Source organism: Salmo salar, chromosome 20, assembly GCF_965601325.2.
Source record: "Salmo salar chromosome 20, fSalSal1, whole genome shotgun sequence".
Taxonomy (NCBI): Eukaryota; Metazoa; Chordata; class Actinopteri; order Salmoniformes; family Salmonidae; genus Salmo; species Salmo salar.
This window is the reverse complement of record NC_138310.1, coordinates 55,548,965-55,567,361: the sequence shown is the minus strand read 5'-3', so window position 1 is coordinate 55,567,361 and position 18,397 is coordinate 55,548,965. Positions and strand designations below refer to the sequence as shown.

Genomic DNA, 18,397 nt, shown 5'->3' with positions numbered 1-18,397 from the left:
GATATAAGTCACAAATATACGCTATAAGTGCCTCAATTATAGACTATTCAACCAGACAGGGTGTTGTAAGCCTGCTTCTCTGTTTGTTGATGTGGTTTGTCTCTCTCCCTCAGGTGAAGTGTTTGACTACCTCGTGTCCCATGGGAGAATGAAAGAGAAAGAGGCGCGGGCCAAATTCCGTCAGGTGAGACGCGACCAAAAATGTATAATCGCAACAAAAGCCGGTGAATGGTGCTGAGTTGGCCTGTATTACATTGCGAGCATTATTGTAAGCTTGTATGTCAGTGTCTGTGTTTGGCTTTTTTACTGTGACTTGTCTCACTCCCCTTCTTTCTCTCTCTCTCTCTCCCACTCTCTCTGTCTCTCTCGCTCTCTCCCCCCTCTCCCTCTCTCTCTATATATATCTATCTAGATTGTGTCTGCTGTACACTACTGTCACCTGAAGAACATTGTTCACAGGGACCTTAAAGTACGTGACCGGTTCAGACCTGATGACATGGGCCCCTTTTCATTGTCCAAAATGACAATCACTCATTGATATTATACATCAATATCAATTCATTAACATATGTGAAACACTGATAATTGCTTTCCTGAAATGAGCATACAAACTCAGCCTGAATTGAACAAACTCTCAGTCCTTAAAGCTGCACTCGGCTATCTTCACTTGTCTCCTCAGGCTGAGAACCTCTTGCTGGATGCCGACTCCAACATCAAGATTGCAGACTTTGGCTTCAGTAACGAGTTCACCATGGGCAACAAGCTGGACACGTTCTGTGGCTCCCCTCCCTACGCCGCTCCGGAGCTGTTCCAGGGGAAGAAGTACGACGGGCCTGAGGTGGACATCTGGAGCCTGGGGGTCATCCTCTACACTCTGGTCAGCGGATCACTGCCCTTCGACGGGCAGAACCTCAAGGCAAGGCCCCCTGCAGCACAGCCAAATGGCCTTTACTTTGTCTGAGTTTCAAATGGCTCTCTATTCCCTACATAGGGCTACTTTTGACCTGGGCCCATATGGTGTGGTCAAAAGTTGTGCAGTATATAGAGAATAGGGTGCCTTTTGGGACGCAGACTGTGTCACTGAGGTGTCAATGTCAAGATGGCGTGTGTCTGGTTTGGATGTTATTTAGTTGATGTGTTATGTGATGTTTTTGCTTACTAATGCTGCCTGTGCTCCTCAAGGGGTTTGTGCTGATAACTTCATGTTCACATTTTATTTTCATGTTCAGTTGATCAAGAGAAGGAAAACATTGTCTTTTGGTCCATTTGCCATTAGTATGTCTCGTGTTTTGTGTAACGTTATATAACGTTATGTGCACGGTTTGTGTAACGTTATCTGTATGTGTTGTTCCCTAGGAGCTGCGGGAGCGTGTTCTGCGGGGGAAGTACCGCGTGCCTTTCTACATGTCCACCGACTGCGAGGGCATCCTGCGCAGGTTCCTGGTGCTCAACCCCACCAAACGCTGCACCCTGGAGGTGAGGAGGGCAACTGCAGGCGCCACTCAGACATACAGTACACACATGCACACACTCACAAACCCACACACACCCTGTTTGTGGCATCTTTAACACATCGTTTTATCCCTCCTCATTAGCAAATCATGAACGACAAGTGGATTAACTCTGGCTACGACGGAGAAGAACTGAAGCCTCATACAGAGCCCCTAGAGGATCATAATGATGCCAGCCGCATCGGTGAAATACTCCCCTCTCTAACTCCCCTCTACTCCCTACCTACATATTGTATGCATCCCAAATGGCACCGTTTTCCATATTTAGTTCACTGGCCCCTGGTGGTACTAGTGCACTATTGTAGGGAATAGGGTGCTATTTGGGACATACCCATCCTCTTCTTTCTTTGAGCCTGTATCTCTGTCTAACATCCCTCATCTCTCCGCTCGCCTTCAGAGGTGATGATAGGGATGGGTTACACCCGTGACGACATCAAAGACGCTCTGACCACTCGGAAGTACAACGAGGTCACCGCCACCTACCTGTTACTGGGACGCATGAATGAGGTGAGGCACAACGAGACAACGTGTGTGTGAGAGAGAGGGTTGGGATAGAGGTGGGGGAGAGAGAGAGAGAATCCTTCCTCGTTAAGGCTTTCTGCGTTGCCTGTCTGCGTTCCCAGCGTTCCCAGTTCGTTTTTTAAAAATATATATATATTTCTGCCGAGACACGCTTTTAAAGGGATAGTGAGAGATTTGGGAAATTGACAAGTTACAAGTATATTTGTAGCAAACAGAGTTGGCGCCAGTGTGAATGAGAGAGTCATGACTGCACAGCCACCGCCTGCTCCTCATCTCCCTTTAGTGCAGTGGCGCACATCAGTTATATTTAAGATCGTTCCAACATAATTACATTTTCATGCATTTTGGAGTAGAATGTCCTTTTAAAAAGTCACCAGAAAAATCTACAAAATAATCCCCCTCCGCTTCCTTAGCCACCGCTGCTAACATAAATCCTCGGGGAACACCTGGCGTGCCTGTCTGCCACAATACGTGTGTATGCATGCCTGTGTGTCCACACTGTCTACAGTCACCTGAGTCCTGATCCTAACGTGTGTGTTTCTCTCTCTGTGTGTGTGTGTTTCTCTCTCTGTCTGTGTGTGTGCGTGTGTGTGTGCGTGTGTGTGTGTGTATGTGTGTGTGTGTGTGTCAGGTGGAGGGCAGCGAGTCTCGGTCAACCAGCAGTCTGAGCCTGGCGCGGGTACGGCCCAGCACCGTCATCAACGGCACCAGTAAACACTCCACCTCCTCCACCACCTCCGCCTCGGCCTCCTCCTCCTCCCACAGCAAGACCACCCAGCGCAGCGCCTCCACCTACCACCCCCGCAGGAGGCACAGTGACTTTTGTGAGTGGGCTGTCTCTTATTCTATGTCCCAAAATGCACCCTATTCCTTATATGATGCACTACATTTGACCAGAGCCCAGAGCTCTGTTCAAAAGTAATGCGCTAGTCAAATGTAGTGTACTATAAAGGGAATAGGTAGTAGTTATTGTTGATATACATTACTGTCTGTCCATCTGTGAGTATTATGTGTCATAGCAGCTTCCATGACATTGCAGTGCATTCGGGAAATATTCAGACCCCTTGACTTTTTCCACATTTTGTTAGGTTACAGCCTTATTCTGAAATGGGTTAAATTGTTTTTTTTCCCTCATCAATCTAAACACAATACCTCATGAGGAGAAAGCAAAAATAATTTTGGGGGAAATTTTTACCAATGTATTAAAAATCAAGAACTGAAATATCACATTTACATAAGTACTCAGTACCTTGTTGAAGAACCTTTGGCAGCGAGTACAGCCTCAAGTCTTCTTGGGTATGACGCTGCAAGCTTGGGGAGTTTCTCCCATTCTTCTCTGCAGATCCTCTCAAGCTCTGTCAGGTTGGATGGGGAGCATCGCTGCACAGCTATTTTCAGGTCTCTCCAGAGATGTTTGATTGGGTTCAAGTCTGGGCTCTGGCTGGGCCATTCAAGGACATTCAGAGACTTGTCCCGAAGCCACTCCTGCGTTGTCTTGGCTGTGTGCTTAGGGTCGTTGTCCTGTTAGAAGGTGAACCTTCGCCCCAGTCTGAGGTCTTGAGCACTTTGGAGCAGGTTTTCATCAAGGATCTCTCTGTACTTTGCTCCGTTCATCTTTCCCTCGATCCTGACTAGTCTCCCAGTTCCTGCCACTGAAAAACATTCCCACAGCATGATGCTGCCACCACCATGCTTCACCGTAGGGATGGTGCCAGGTTTCCTCCAGACGTGACGCTTGGCATTCAGGCCAAAGAGTTCAATCTTGGTTTCATCAGACCAGAGAAGCTTGTTTCTCATGGTCTGAGTGTCTTTAGGTGCCTTTTGGCAAACTCCAAGCGGGCTGTCATGTGCTTTTTACTGAGGAGTGGCTTCTGTCTGGCCACTAACATAAAGGCCTGATTGGTGGAGTGCTGCAGAGATGGCTGTCCTTCTGGAAGGTTCTTGTATCTCCACAGAGGAACTCTGGTGCTCTGCCAGCGTGACCATTGGGTTCTTGGTCGCCTCCCTGATCAAGGCTCTTCTCCCCCGATTGCTTAGTTTGGCCAGGTGGCCAGCTCTAAGAAGAATTTTGGTGGTTCCAAACTTCTTCCATTTAAGAATGATGAAGTCCACTGTTTTTGGGGGACATTTAATGCTGCAGAAATGTTTTGGTACCCTTCCCCAGATCTGTGCCTCGACACAATCCTGTCTCGGAGCTCTACGGACAGTTCCTTCGACCTCATGGCTTGATTTTTCTCTGACATGCACTGTCAACTGTGGGACCTTATATAGACAGGTGTGTGCTTTTCCAAGTCATGTCCAATCAATTGAATGTGGACTCCAATCAAGTTGTAGAAACATCTCAAGGATGATCAATGGAAACAGGATGCACCTGAACTCAATTTCGAGTCTCGTAACAAAGGGTCATTATGGGGTATTGTGTGTAAATTGATGACGAAAACATTTATTTAATCCATTTTAGAATAAGGCTGTAACATAACAAAATGTGGAAAAAGGGAAAGGGTCTGAATACTGTCTGAATGCACTGTACATCCATTAGTGTCTGACCGAACCCATTAGTGGGTGTTTGTTTTCCAACTACCTGTCCGTCACTACCTTTTCACTTGTGTTTTAAATGGTTGTGAAGTTGTATTCCTCTCCGTTCTGCCAGGTTTGAGAATGTTTGCTTTGTGTGTATGAGTGTGAGGTCACCAGCCACCACTTTACAAGTGGGTGAGATATTCATAATTTGTACATTGCCCACTTATCTGTCAGTCTATAATATAATAGCATGCTGTTTATCCCAAACTACTTACAGTAGTCCATGCATACATTTACATATGGGTGGCGCCAGCAGATTTCAAACCCACGATCTTGGGTTTACAAGCGCCTTGCTCTACCAACTGAACCACACAGAGCCGGACTTTGATTCTCATGTCGTATCATCTGCCCTGTCTGTCTGTTGTGCAGGCGGTCCAGCAGCGCCCCCGTCCCACCCCAAGCGTAGCCCCAGCAGCGTGGCGGGGGCAGACAGGGATCTGAAGGAGGAGGGGGGGCGCATGGCGTCCCGGAAGGTCAGCAGCAGCGTGGTGGGCAGCCGCTCCATCCAGCCCCCCTCCAGCCCTATGGTCAGCAGCGCCAACAACCCCAACAAGTCAGAGATCCCCGACCGCCGCAAGGAGATTATCACCGCCACGGTGAACACGCACGCACACACATACAGACAGGCCGTGTTCCAGGCAGACTACATGTCTGCAAACCACATATAACAGAGTTATCTGATGCCAGACTGCGCCGTCGAAGGCGTGCCACACAACCATTGGTTGATGCAATGCAATGTGTGCAATGCAGTCGGCTTACAACACGACCTTACAAATAATTGTACGTTATAAACACACGCACACACACAGGGAAAAGAAGGGTTAACACCATCAAGAGACAATGTTACAAGAGGTTAATGAAACTAAGACCAGTGTGCGGGGGAATGAACCAATAACACTTCGAATAGAGAATACAGATTCATGCTCAACTAAGATGTGGACAGAGAGAATAGAGATTCAACGCTAGCATATAGGTAGTCAACATCTGCTAAATATGCGTATGTGACTAATCCGATTTGATTTGATGAACAACAACAACAGACTATGGAGATGAACCTGAGATGAACCCTTTGAAGGGCTCAGAGGCGCTCTGACAGGGTGGACTGAGAGTGACAACAAAAGTTCAACACGGATACTGTGGTTCTTTAAAGTGCACACCTTTTGACCAGGGCTCATAAGTAGTGCACTATAAAGGGAATAGGGTGCCATTTGGGATGCCTCCACTGACACTGTGATGTGGGGTGTAGATATTATCAGAGTCAGGGCTTTGAATAGACATGAACATACCTAGCGTTATGTGACCATTAGACAATGCCATTATATGGAGGAGAGGAGGGATATACAGTAGGATGGATGCCTTTCTGAATTTCACCAAATCACAGTCAATGTGTTATCTAACTGTCATTCTCCCTGACTTTCAGAACAACGTCCCAGCAAGTGCCATGATCCGCCGGAACACGTACGTGTGCACCACGGACAGGAACAGCACAGACAGGCCCTCCCTGCTGCAGAACGGAAAGGAGAACAGGTGAGCAGAGCGTTTGGGTTTCATGTTTGTGTTTGAGTGTTGCACATGTGCTTCTACATTTGTTGAGTCCTTGAGTATAATAGCAGGGATACATTGACCTTCTCAGCATTATGTGTGCATACATAACCTGTGTGTTTTGACTGTAGTGGTGTGTTTGTGTGTGTATAACATTCATTACGTCTCTTGACTAGGAGATAAAGAGCTTACTGCTGTGTGCCAGAAGGGGGTGGTTATCATGTGACCTGAAGTCCCAGCTCAGGGCCACGTGGACTGGGGGAGGGAGGGGGTTGGAGATAGAGGGGGAAAGCGGGAGATGGCAGTGTCCCAATTTGACCAGCAAGCGCCTTCTAGGCCCTGTCAATGCAATGCCACGATAGATGGGCTGATGGGACACATACGTGCTAGAGCGCACACACACAGTGCAGCCGCACAAACAAATACAACGCTGCACACACACAATGATAAAATACACAAACCAACACACTCGGAAACAGACACAAATAATAATGCTCATATAAACAAGTGCATGCAGTCGTACAATTACATGATATAGACAGAAATACATTACACAGAAATACATTACACAGAAATACATTGTCATAGTGATCATGCATTACATTCTACACATGTTTAGTTCCTGCCCCTGGTCTCTTTTGCTTTGGGGCTCAGGTTGAGGGTAAATGATTGTGCTCTGAAATGGCTGCAAATCAACCAAAGGACTCTAATGTGTCTGCCCTACTTGGCCCCTCTCCCTGTGTGAGTGTGTGTCTGTCTATCAGAGCTCTGGCTATTTAGAGCGTTAAGTGAAGCGGCCCCAGGCCAACAGGGGCTAAGCCAGCCTAGCTAACCCAGCCATTCAGGGAGAACTGTAGGGAGCGGGCCAAGGGGACGAGGGGAGGAGGAGCTCTGCCAAGTGGATGAAAGGATGCAGGGTTAAGGGGGCATGGGGAAGGAGAGATGGCTACTGCTGGACGTCCACACGCCAGCCACACTTCTCCAAGCAGATGGCCGAGATCTTCATTTTCAGTCTGTCACTCTCCCTCAAGCCCTCTCTCACCCTCTCTCTCTATCTCTTTCTCTCTCTTTCTATTTCTATGCTCACTTTTCTTTTCTCACTCTTTACCAGCATACCAGTCACCTCCCTCCCACATCCCCCTTTCCAGTCTGTCCTTCCCTCCTCCTCCCTGATCCCCATCTCCCCCTCACAGTCTGTTTCCACCAAAGGCCCAGTTCTGATTTGGCCTCACCACCTTACCTCTGCTGAAAGCCAACACAAGTGGAAGCTCCTACCCTGTAATGGTTCACCATCCCTCTGCCTTAATGCTCAACTAACTCCCGCTAGAGCCTTTCTGGGTCAGATCCTTTGTCTCAACCGATACATTAGAACGATGATATGCCCGGGGTTGTCATACATTATGGACTGATCACCTCACTGTTAATGGTTGAGTGATGGATGAATGTGATGATGATCTGATTGTTTTGTCCTTTCTGCTCTCTCTCTCTCCTCTCTCAGCTCCATTTCCCACCGGCTGCCCCCGGCCTCGCCCTCTACCCACAGCATCGCTGGGGCCTCGGGGACCTCCTCCTCTGCGGGCTCCCGCCTCACTCGGGGCTCCAGCATCCGCAGCACCTTCCACGGTGGCCAGCTGAGGGACCGGCGGCCTCCCTCCCACGCCCCTCCCACCTCCCCCACCCTGTCCCACGACGCAAGCCCCTTGCCCCACGCACGTACCCGCGCCACCTCCAACCTGTTCAGCAAGCTCACCTCCAAGCTCACACGCAGGTAAGAGGAGAGTGAAGGGAGTGTGAGGAAGCCCTGAGCTTTAGCCCCCAGGTATAGTGACGACAACAATTCTAGGCTAGTTCATAGTGAGGGTAGAATTCAATTCATAGCTTGAGGGAATTTCAGTAGAAACATCAGAAGTGTAAGCAATCCTAATCTAAACAGCTGAAAGGTACAGGCAGTGTACAATTAGGAGGATTCGAATACATGTTAGTTGTAATTATACGATGCTGCGCGCGCCATTGGAAAATTCAACACTCGTCAGGGATAGCGACTGCCGTTTAAGCAATTAGATCAAATAAAGATCATGTACGGCCTAGCAAGGACAAGGATTACTATGAGCTTTCGCTCCTGTTACTCCCCCGTGTTATTTTACTTGTGGAAATCTGGGGAGATCTTTGTTAGCGAAGCACATTTAAACTGCTCATCTGTGAGACCACAACCTACCAAGCCAACTCGTGCTATAGTAGACTAATAGCTGCCATAGCTAGGTTATTTATCATCCAATATGATTACGTAGTAACTGTCTTGACTGCATCAAACCGGGAGAAGCTAGTTAAGCTAGCAGCTAGCTAGCAAGGCTAATTGATGCAGCATGCTCTTTCTCGTCCTACAGCTACAAACAACAACAACACCATTCAGAATATAAAGTAGCAGTCTATCTGTTGGCTCTTGGTCGTTGTAGCCTATCCTTCTCTTTTAACTTTAAATTCCATCATTTTAATTCCATCTTCCATCGATTAGATATCTCCTGACCTTGGTCCCACTTAGAGATTCTATGACTATAGCCTATTGCCGCTTTGATGACTTGTGATTGACCAACAACCAGCTACGCGCCACTCGTGAAAAGCAAAGAGTAGCAGCATAAATTCTAAACTTCTCTCTCTCTCTCTCTACTGCAGCAGTCGCGTTTGGATCTGTATGGGTCCTTCAGGACAAGTCAGTTAAAAGTACACATACCTGTGACAATCAGATCAGACCCGTGTCATTATTTAGAATTCTGGATCCAGAACCGCTCTGGTACTGGATCGGGTCTCGGATATTCGGATCCGTGAAGACCTCTATTGTGTAGGCTACAGTGTTAGATAGATAGTGTGTTAAGGAAAAGACAGTTAGGCTACTGTAGAGGAGGGGACACAAAGCCCAAGACAGGTGACAGTGACTAGCAGTGATACTTGGAACCCTTCCTCAATATGGAGGATATTCGTCTTAGCCCTAGAGACATAGTGGAGTCAGTAAGGTGTGTGTGTCTGGCCATCGGTACTCAGACTTACACTGCTGGAGGGTCCAAAATGCTTCTGACGTCCCCCTCTCTCACTCTCTCCTTAATCTGCATTGATTTTCCTCAGGCTTACTTCTTCCTCTATTAACAACAGGCTTCAAACCCCCACTTACCCAGTTCACATCTCCCTACTACCCCCCCCCTCTCTCTCTCTCTCTCTCTCTCTCTCTGTCTCTCGCTCTCGGCTGTTTTTTGGGGAAGTGCTTCATGTTTCTGTTTCCTAACTACTTTGCTTTTCCTTGTTAACTTTACTTTTCCTTGCCAATCAGCTGCAATCTTTTATCCTTCTTTTCCCCCTTTATCCATATCTCTTTCTCTCTCTGTCTTTCTTTCTTTGTCTCTCTATTTTTCTTCCTTGTTTCTCTCTCTTCTTCCTCGTAGGGTCAATCTTGACCCCTCTAAGCGTCCCAACTCAAACAAGTCCGTCTCGGGCTGCACTCTTCCGCAGGGATCAAAAACAGTTAGTAAGTTCTTCTTCCCATGTTTCTGGCTCCTTCTCTCTGTCTGCCTGTCAGTCTGTCTGTCTGCCTGCCTGTCTGTCTGCCTGCCTGTCTGTCTGCCTGCCTGTCTGTCTGTCTGTCTGTCTGTCTGTCTGTCTGTCTGTCTGTCTGTCTGTCTGTCTGTCTGTCTGTCTGTCTGTCTGTCTGTCTGTCTGTCTGTCTGTCTGTCTGTCTGTCTGCCAGCACCTCCAACCCCTCGCCCACTCCCCTCTCATTCACTGCCTCAGTCTGTGCGCTGTGTCTGTTGTCTGAGTTCAGTACAAGAGCGCGCCCTAGAGGCCACAGGTGACACAGCATACCCTTGACAACAACAGAACAGCCAGCAATAACCCTGCTTTCCAAAGGCTTTTAAAATGCGCACACGCTTGTAGTACTTGATGTAGGAGCAGTTTGGGATCCCCTATACATTCTTCTTCTATTTTCAGTTCATGTAAAGGTAGTTGGTTAGTGGATGTGTTGTTGTATGGATATCTACCAAATGATTGTGGCACTTAAAACAATAATACATGATTGGACATTAAACATTTCTTTATTCTTATCTTTGAAAGTCAAATCAAAGGGGTCTGATGTGGCTTTGGACTCTACGGGCTGTTCTTTACCTTCTCCTAATGCTTCAGGGTGCACCTAATCCTGGTGACGTCTTCACTCATTGTGCAGTTGTGTGCCGTCCAGTTGTACTTATTAACGCGATTGTAAGACGGTGACTCATTTAATGAACTCCATATATTCCTCGCGTTGTTAAAACGTTACCAGTCCCAGAGCCAGTACTGTGAAGCTGTTTCAGTGTTTTTGGTTTAGCCAACCTCCCTCTTTGCCACACAAGACAACACTATCACAAGGCCAAGGAGATTCAGATTGGAGGGGGTGGTAGTTTTGTTTGTAAGGAGCTGCTGCCATGCGTCCTTAGCATCGCTGACACTTCAAAGCAGGATTAGTTGCGTAATAGAGCCTTTATCCCCCTCTTAACGGGATCCTCTTTACAGTCCCAGCCAGAGGCACACGCTTGTCAGTCCTTATCCCTCCACTCTACTCCACTCACCATGGACTCCACTCACTCCCTCTCTCCCAGAGAGATTTTACCCAACATGGCAGCCCAGACACTATCCCCACTTGCAGGTTTGTTTTCAGACACTCTACAGCTCAGATCTCTCCCCTATCCTGTTAGATGGAGATTTTATAGAAGGAAGGCTCTAGTCCTTTCAAGACACACCCAGTTCCTGGGATGGCATTTGGTTTGGTCAGGCTGGTGGAGACGGCATTTGAAATGGGAAGGTTACGAACATGGCGACACTCTTTGTGGTGCTTGAACAGCAGCGCCCCCTTGTGTGTGTTAGATGCATGTGTAATGGGACATCTCAAAAGCTGACCATACTTTAGTGGTAGTAGTCATTGGGCAAACACTATGTGCTTTCATTATGCTTTCTGTTAAAATGTTCGAATAAATGTTCTACAAACCCAGGTAAAATCCATCACAGCACACGTAAGAATTGTCCAGTTATGTCACGCAACGCAAGAAGCAGCAGCTTTCTAGTCTCTTGGAAGACACCCAAACCTGCCCTGAGCCCTTCCTCTAAAAAACATTCCTAGTGTGGCTTAAAAGTGTATGTTTTGTTTATTTTATTTCATATGATTTCCTTGCATTTCGGAAGGTTGATGTCACTCTGGCTCTGATGAGTTGATGGTCTTGTGGTTATTTCTCTATTGGCTGTTGCTGAGGGAAGGATTGGAACAGGAAGTGGAGGGAACAAGGGATATTGCTCTATTGGCTGATTCATTCCTAACACGCACTTTTGTCTTCCTCTTGAGGGTCACAGACGAACCTGAGAGAGTCTGCAGATCTCCGGTCACAAGGTGAGTGTCTACAATACAGTATGTCCCACTGTGATGAGAAACTATTTAATTACAGGCCCAATATTAGTTTCCCCAAACCCAGTTGTAACCACATTCATTATGATCACACAATGCAAAACTGAACCCAGGCCAGTTAGATAGTTGTGCTATCAATCAAAGACTTTCTGTATCACTTCATGTCTGCCCACCATTAGGCAGTGTGATAGCTCCAGGACTAGTAGTTACTAAAGGCATTTCTATTCTCTCCCTCACACTGTAGCCTCAGCTGCACAGTCTCTGGTCAGACAGTCTCTGGTTAAAACCAGCAGGTAAAGCTCAGAGCATGGGTCAATGCAGCATTAGCTCTAAATGCCCTTGGTGTGACTCGTAGATAGTAGATGTGGTACTCTGTGCTAGATGCCTGTGAGTGACTGCCTCTCTAATTCTTTTCTGAAGTAGGGTCCTTCTGTGTGTTTTATCAAGTAGGTTCCCTCAGTGTAATAACAACTTCAACTCCCCATCCATTGACATGAACCTCATTCTCACTTACTCAAACGATTTTAATAAATGAATAAATACCCATAATACACAGAGCTTCCACTTGTTTCCAAGAGTAGTACTAGAACTAGTGTGTGGTATTCTGGCTATGTCCACCGTTAAACCTACACCTACTTACCCAGCAGATGTGTTTTTGCTAGCTTGTGACCAAGCATAGTAAGCTGATTCTGTGACCCACCAGGACAGCATTCCAAAGAAAAATGTCTGCTTTGAAATGTAAATCAATGCCAACTTTAATTAGCTGTGCATACTACCAGGGCTGGGCTCAATTCCATTTCAATTGCAGTCAGGAAGTACACTGAATTTCCAATTCTCTTCAATGAGGAAAATGTGGAATTAGAATTGGAATTTGGTTTACTTTCAGAATGGACCAGATTTAAATGGATTTGACCACATCTCTGCAAACCACAGACACCTCCAGAAATAACAATATAATGACCTGAATATATATATATATATATATATATATATATATATATATATATATATATATATATATATATATATATATATATATATATATATATATATATATATACACACACTACCGTTCAAAAGTTTGGGGTCACTTAGAAATGTCCTTGTTTTCCATGAAAACGTACATGAAAAGGAAATATAGTCAAGACGTTGGATTTTTAATTGAAATAATAATTTTGTTCTTCAAACTTTGCTTTCGTAAAAGAATCCTCTATTTGCAGCAATTACAGGCTTGCAGACCTTTGGCATTCTAGTTGTCAATTTGTTGAGGTAATCTGAAGAGATTTCACCCCATGCTTCCTGAAGCACCTCCCACAAGTTGGATTGGTTTGATGGGCACTTCTTACATACCATACGGTCAAGCTACTCCAACAACAGCTCAATAGGGTTGAGATCCGGTGACTGCTGGCCACTCCATTTTAGACAGAATACCAGCTGACTGCTTATTCCCTAAATAGTTCTTGCATAGTTTGGATTGTGTCATGCTTTGGGTCATTGTCCTGTTGTAGGACGAAATTGGCTCATATTAAGCGCCATCCACAGGGCACTGCGGAATGGAGTGATAGCCTTCCGTCTTCAAGATCCCTTTTACCCTGTATAAATCTCCCACTTTACCACCACCAAAGCACCCCCAGATCATCACATTGCCTCCACCATGCTTGACAGATGGCGTCAAGCACTCCTCCAGCATCTTTTCATTTTTTCTGCGTCTCACGAATGTTCTTCTTTGTGTTCTTCTTTGTGATCCGAACACCTCAAACACCTCAAACTTGGATTCGTATGTCCATAACACTTTTTTCTAATCTTCCTCTCTCCAGTGTTTGCCCATCTTAATCTTTTATTTTTATTGGCAAGTCTGAGATATGGCTTTTTCTTTGCAACTCTGCCTAGAAGGCCAGAAACCCGGAGTCACCTCTTCACTGTTGATGTTGAGACTGGTGTTTTGCGGGTACTATTTAATGAAGCTGCCAGTTGAGGACTTGTGAGGCGTCTGTTTCTCAAACTAGACACTCTATTGTACTTGTTCTCTTGCTCAGTTGTGCATCGGGGCTGTCCTCTTGCTCACTTGTGCACCGATGCCTCCCACTCCTCTTTCTATTCTGGTTAGAGCCAGTTTGCCCTGTTCTGTGAAGGGAGTAGTACACAGCGTTGTATAAGATCTTCAGTTTCTTGGCAATTTCTCGCATGGAATAGCCTTCATTTCTCAGAATAAGAATAGACTGACGAGTTTCAGAAGAAAGGTCTTTGTTTCTGGCCATTTTGAGCCTGTAATTGAACCCACAAATACTGATGCTCCAGATACACAACTAGTCTAAAGAAGGCCAGTTGTATTGCTTCTTTAATCAGAAAAACAGTTTTCAGCTGTGCTAACATAATTCCAAAAGGGTTTTCTACTGATCTATTAGCCTTCTAAAATGATAAACTTGGATTAGCTAACACAGCGTGCCATTGGAACACAGGAGTGATGGTTGCTGATAATGGTCCTCTGTACGTCTATGTAGATAAAAAATCTGCCGTTTCCAGCTACAATAGTAATTTACAACATTAACAATGTCTACACTGTATTTCTGATCAATCTGATGATATTTTAATGGACAAAAAATGTGCTTTTCTTTCAAAAACTAGGACATTTCTAAGTGACCCCAAACTTTTGAACGGTAGTGTGCATATATATATATATATATATATATATATATATATATATATTATATATATATATATATATATATATATATATATATCTGCATACAGTTCAGATCATTGAGTGGGGCATGACTGTAGCCTGGTCTAATGAATGAGATATAATGGTACAGCATCATTTAGAATGTTGTTGCCTTGAAGAACAAGCGTGTCCTCAAAAAGGTAAAATTGTGTTGTTAACTTGCCTAACTTGTGTTGCTTCCTAACATTCCATTTTATTGCACTGCGGTATCCTCTGAATTGTTCTCTGAATTGAACCACAGATTTATTTTTCTAGAATTGTCTAATTTATGGCATGATTTTAAGATGGTAATGCAACTTGTGTGTGTTGTGGAAGCTACAGCCACTCTTCAGTAAAGACTGTTAAAAACATTTTATATACTTTCATTTCTATTGGCCTTGTTATCTATTTTAATGAGAAATTGAGGAATGGATTTCTATTGCTATTGATAAATTAAGAGTTGTGGCTGTTAAACCAAACCCTATATGATACTAATATATTTCTCCCCTGTTCCTCTCTTCCCATCCACGTTAATGCACGTCACCCACACTCCACCTGCATCCTCTTCTCTCATTCAATCTCTCACCCCCAATCACTCCCCCACTCCCACGCTTCACCCACTTTGCCCCTGCAGTCGCCATCTACCTGGGCATCAAAAAGCGGCAGAGCCCCGGACCCCCCGATGCAGCTGGGATGTGAGGGTGCGGAGCCCGCGGGACCCGGCGGAGGTGGTGCTGGCGCTGCGCGAGGCGGCCCAGGGCTGCGGCTGCCAGGTCCACCTGGCTGGGCCCTTCCTGCTCTCCTGCACCCACGGGGCGGCCGGCTCACGTGTGGCCTTCGAGGCTGAGGTGTGCCAGCTGCCCGCCGGCCCCGCCGAGACCAGCGGCGTGCGCTTCAAACGCCTGTGGGGGGCGCCGCTTGCCTTCCGGGATATTGCCACAAAAGTGTCCAAGGATCTGGAGCTCTGAGGGCAACAGGGGGTGGGGCAGAGGGCTTCTACACTGGACAGACTGACCGAGGGGGCGGGAGAAGGAGACAGGCTGAACCCGCTACCCCCACTGCCAACTTCGCCTCACCCCCGCCAAAGACCCGCTTCTGGTGCCACACGGACACGCAGGCGCACCGGCACGGACGGCCCGGCCCCGCCACTCACAGACCTATGACCTATGAACCCTGCTAAGGCACCTCAATATTATGTGAATCTAGGGAGTCAAGCAGTTATTTTTTAATTCCATATTTGCAGATTAAGATATTTTTCGTCAACGTCGTTATGATTATATTATATATGTTGTCATTCCTTTTTAACAGCTGCTATTCTAAAGGTTTTTTATTTTGTTTTTATTTTTTTCAGTTCAATGAGCAATTGACAGACATGAATGCATATTTAAGAAACAAGGGGCCAGCCCTTCCTAGAGTGAACTCCAGGCTATAGAGCAGGGGTGTCAAACTCATTTTGCCCTGGACACCGCATTCGTTCTTCAACAAGGTCCGGACGGCAACACTGAAAATGTGTTATGTTTCCTTGCCGTCAAAATTTGCCAAATATAGTCTATCCACCCTATCCATAATTTTTAGCATTTTTGATGCTCCCTAACTGTCTAGCTTTCATTTCAGTGATTATTAACAATCTGGATACAATCAATAAACTGTATGAATGTAGGTCCATTATCTTATCATTTCTACACAGTTTCGATTTGGTTGTAGTCATTTTAAAATATATTCAAATCAAATTGTATTTGTCACATGCGCCGAATACAACAGGTGTAGTAGACCTTACTGTGAAATGCTTACTTACAAGCCCTTAACCAACAATGCAGTTTTAAGAAAATACCTAAACAAAAGTAAGAGATAAGAATAACAAATAATTAAAGAGCAGCAGTAAATAACAATAGCGGGTCTATATACAGGGGGTACCGCTACAGATATATAAAAAAAAAGATTTATTTTGTTGTTATTTTGGGGGGGTTTTACTCAAACCCGCAGGCCAGATTGGACCCTCTCGCACACCGCAGGCCATATATTTGACACCCCTGCTATATAGGGAGACATGCCGAAATGCAGAGACGGACAAAAAAAGTATGCTGTAAAACAAATGCCAGACCCTTCTGCCCATCCATCATCTGCTCAATTCTGTACGACCCCGTCTGCTACTCTCATCAAGTTTCATTTTGTGTTTTGTATATACCGGAATGTTGGTTGCTAATGAGCAAGGCTGTCTGACTTCAATGTCCAAAGCAGAGTAGGTAATGACTGCTCTTCTGAGCCACTAACCTTTTGATTTTCTGCATTTCAGCAGGTAATGTACACAAGGATTCTACACATTCTTCTGGTAGAACTTTTGGTTTAGCAATATCACCTCTTATAATTGTATTTTCTCTTAAATGTTACAACACATCCACAGGGCCAAGATTCCAAACTTGATTTGATATAAGCTGTGGTTAGTATTATGTTGGGGAATATTGATTGTCACATTTCCACAATCACAATTTGGAGCACTTTTTTGTATAAAATGACCCAAGATCGCATAAAAAATAAAATTACATCAACTCCTAATTTTCTGCTCAAAAAGAAAATAATATGATTGATCAAACAGACTATAATAACTACAGCAATGCTAGTTGAATTGCATTAAGTATTTATGTCCATTGATTCCTTTATCTGTGGTTCCATGAGTTCCGAACTGCTCCTCAACTCAGCCCTCAGCAACACTGAGCAATTGGTCAACAAAACAGGTGTGATGTAGCTGCTTCCCGTCTGGTAGCCAATCAGACTTCTGTATTGCTGAGGGGGGTAGTTTAGAATGTGACCCTGGGTGACCTTGTTGAAATTAACCCTGACACTTGTCTATAAATGAACCACGATTCCAAGCTGCTCACAATTGATCCAAGTCAGGTTGATAGTCACTCACTCAGGCCTTGACTGTTTGTCACTGGCTTTCATTTGCACCAATATACAGTAATGGTCCTTGTCGCTTGTCAGTGGGTCACAGCAGCAGACATGCCAGATCTTCATTCCCAGTTGCTGCAGTGGGCTCTTCTAGGTTAGATATCTCAACCATGTTTCTGTTTTCTCAGCTCAGACTGTGTTGTTGGTGTCGCTGAATGTTCTTCAACCTTCCTTGTTTTCTGAAAGTCTGTCTGGCCTTTGTAAATGGCTCAAAGATTCATCAACAGTGGATGATGTTCTCATTACAGAGTGTGCTTGTTTGTCACTATTACACCTCTGACCATCTCCGCCAGCCTGCCTACACTGGACTGCCTGCCCAACACACTAGCAAATCTTCAGTTGTTTTCAAACTCCACCCTTTTCCACCTTATTCCTTTTGGCAAAAATATTTATTGCACACATGTATGGCAGTAGTACATAGTAATCCATGACACTACAATGACTTCAGTTTTCCCGTTGCAAGGAATCATGGGAGATTTTAGTTGCAACAGGTGGCCACAAATGTCTTAAAATGTGAAAGCTGTGATTTTGTGCAATTTTTGGGCAACGTTGTCCAAAATAGGACCTCTTGCCCAACAATTCCCATATATATTGCTTAAAGCTTAGGACCATGCTTCAACAGTAGGAAGTAGTAGTGCGTTTGAAGCAGTCGCTGTTATCGATAAAACAGGGTGCAACTATGGAAATGACTGACCTGCAGTCCTGCATGTCTCATAGGAAAATTGTGTTGAAGCAAAAATAAATTCTCCTTTCAAACTCTGACATTTTGGATCAAGTTTATTTTTGTTCTCCCTGTGGTTGACGTGGTCTCAGTAGATTACAGGTTGGTCATATGTGTAACGGATGGTTTGGAATTCCCATTGTTAGAGCCTCTCCTGCCCATGATATATGAGACAACATACACATTGTCACGTTCATATAAAGGGGCATTGTTTACGTCGTTTCCTAGCAACCCAGTACTTTTAAAACTACTAGTCTTAGCACCTAGAAGTCATCATGACCACCCGCCTTCGCCTCGTGGCTATGACCACATCACAGACATGATAAAAATGTCATAACACATGGCCTCTCATTTTAGTGCTTAATTGTACCATGGTTTTAGGGCATTTACAGGGCTGCGCTCACTGAGTTTATGTGTGTGTGTGTGTGTGTGTGTGTGTGTGTGTGTGCGTGCACCGT

At 45.3% G+C, this 18,397-nt stretch overlaps 1 protein-coding gene across 4 annotated transcripts in view; it reads left to right on the top strand.

The window, feature by feature from the left end:
• LOC106580867 (MAP/microtubule affinity-regulating kinase 4-like) overlaps positions 1-17,980 on the top strand; it is a 51,423-nt gene extending 33,443 nt beyond the window's left edge. The window contains exons 6-18 of one of the 4 annotated variants that reach the window (XM_014162372.3): positions 114-184; positions 413-469; positions 680-916; positions 1,357-1,476; positions 1,596-1,695; positions 1,909-2,018; positions 2,665-2,857; positions 4,983-5,209; positions 6,034-6,140; positions 7,654-7,923; positions 9,587-9,669; positions 11,512-11,556; positions 14,907-15,117. In XM_014162372.3, coding sequence (XP_014017847.1) covers positions 114-184; positions 413-469; positions 680-916; positions 1,357-1,476; positions 1,596-1,695; positions 1,909-2,018; positions 2,665-2,857; positions 4,983-5,209; positions 6,034-6,140; positions 7,654-7,923; positions 9,587-9,669; positions 11,512-11,556; positions 14,907-14,971 — 1,685 coding nt within the window. In that variant the 3' untranslated portion in view covers positions 14,972-15,117. Of the gene's footprint in view, positions 1-113; positions 185-412; positions 470-679; positions 917-1,356; positions 1,477-1,595; positions 1,696-1,908; positions 2,019-2,664; positions 2,858-4,982; positions 5,210-6,033; positions 6,141-7,653; positions 7,924-9,586; positions 9,670-11,511; positions 12,540-14,906 lie in introns of those variants that run through there. The other 3 variants (XM_014162369.3, XM_014162376.3, XM_014162371.3) reach the window with 3 other exon arrangements.
• The last annotated feature ends 417 nt before the right edge of the window (positions 17,981-18,397 follow it).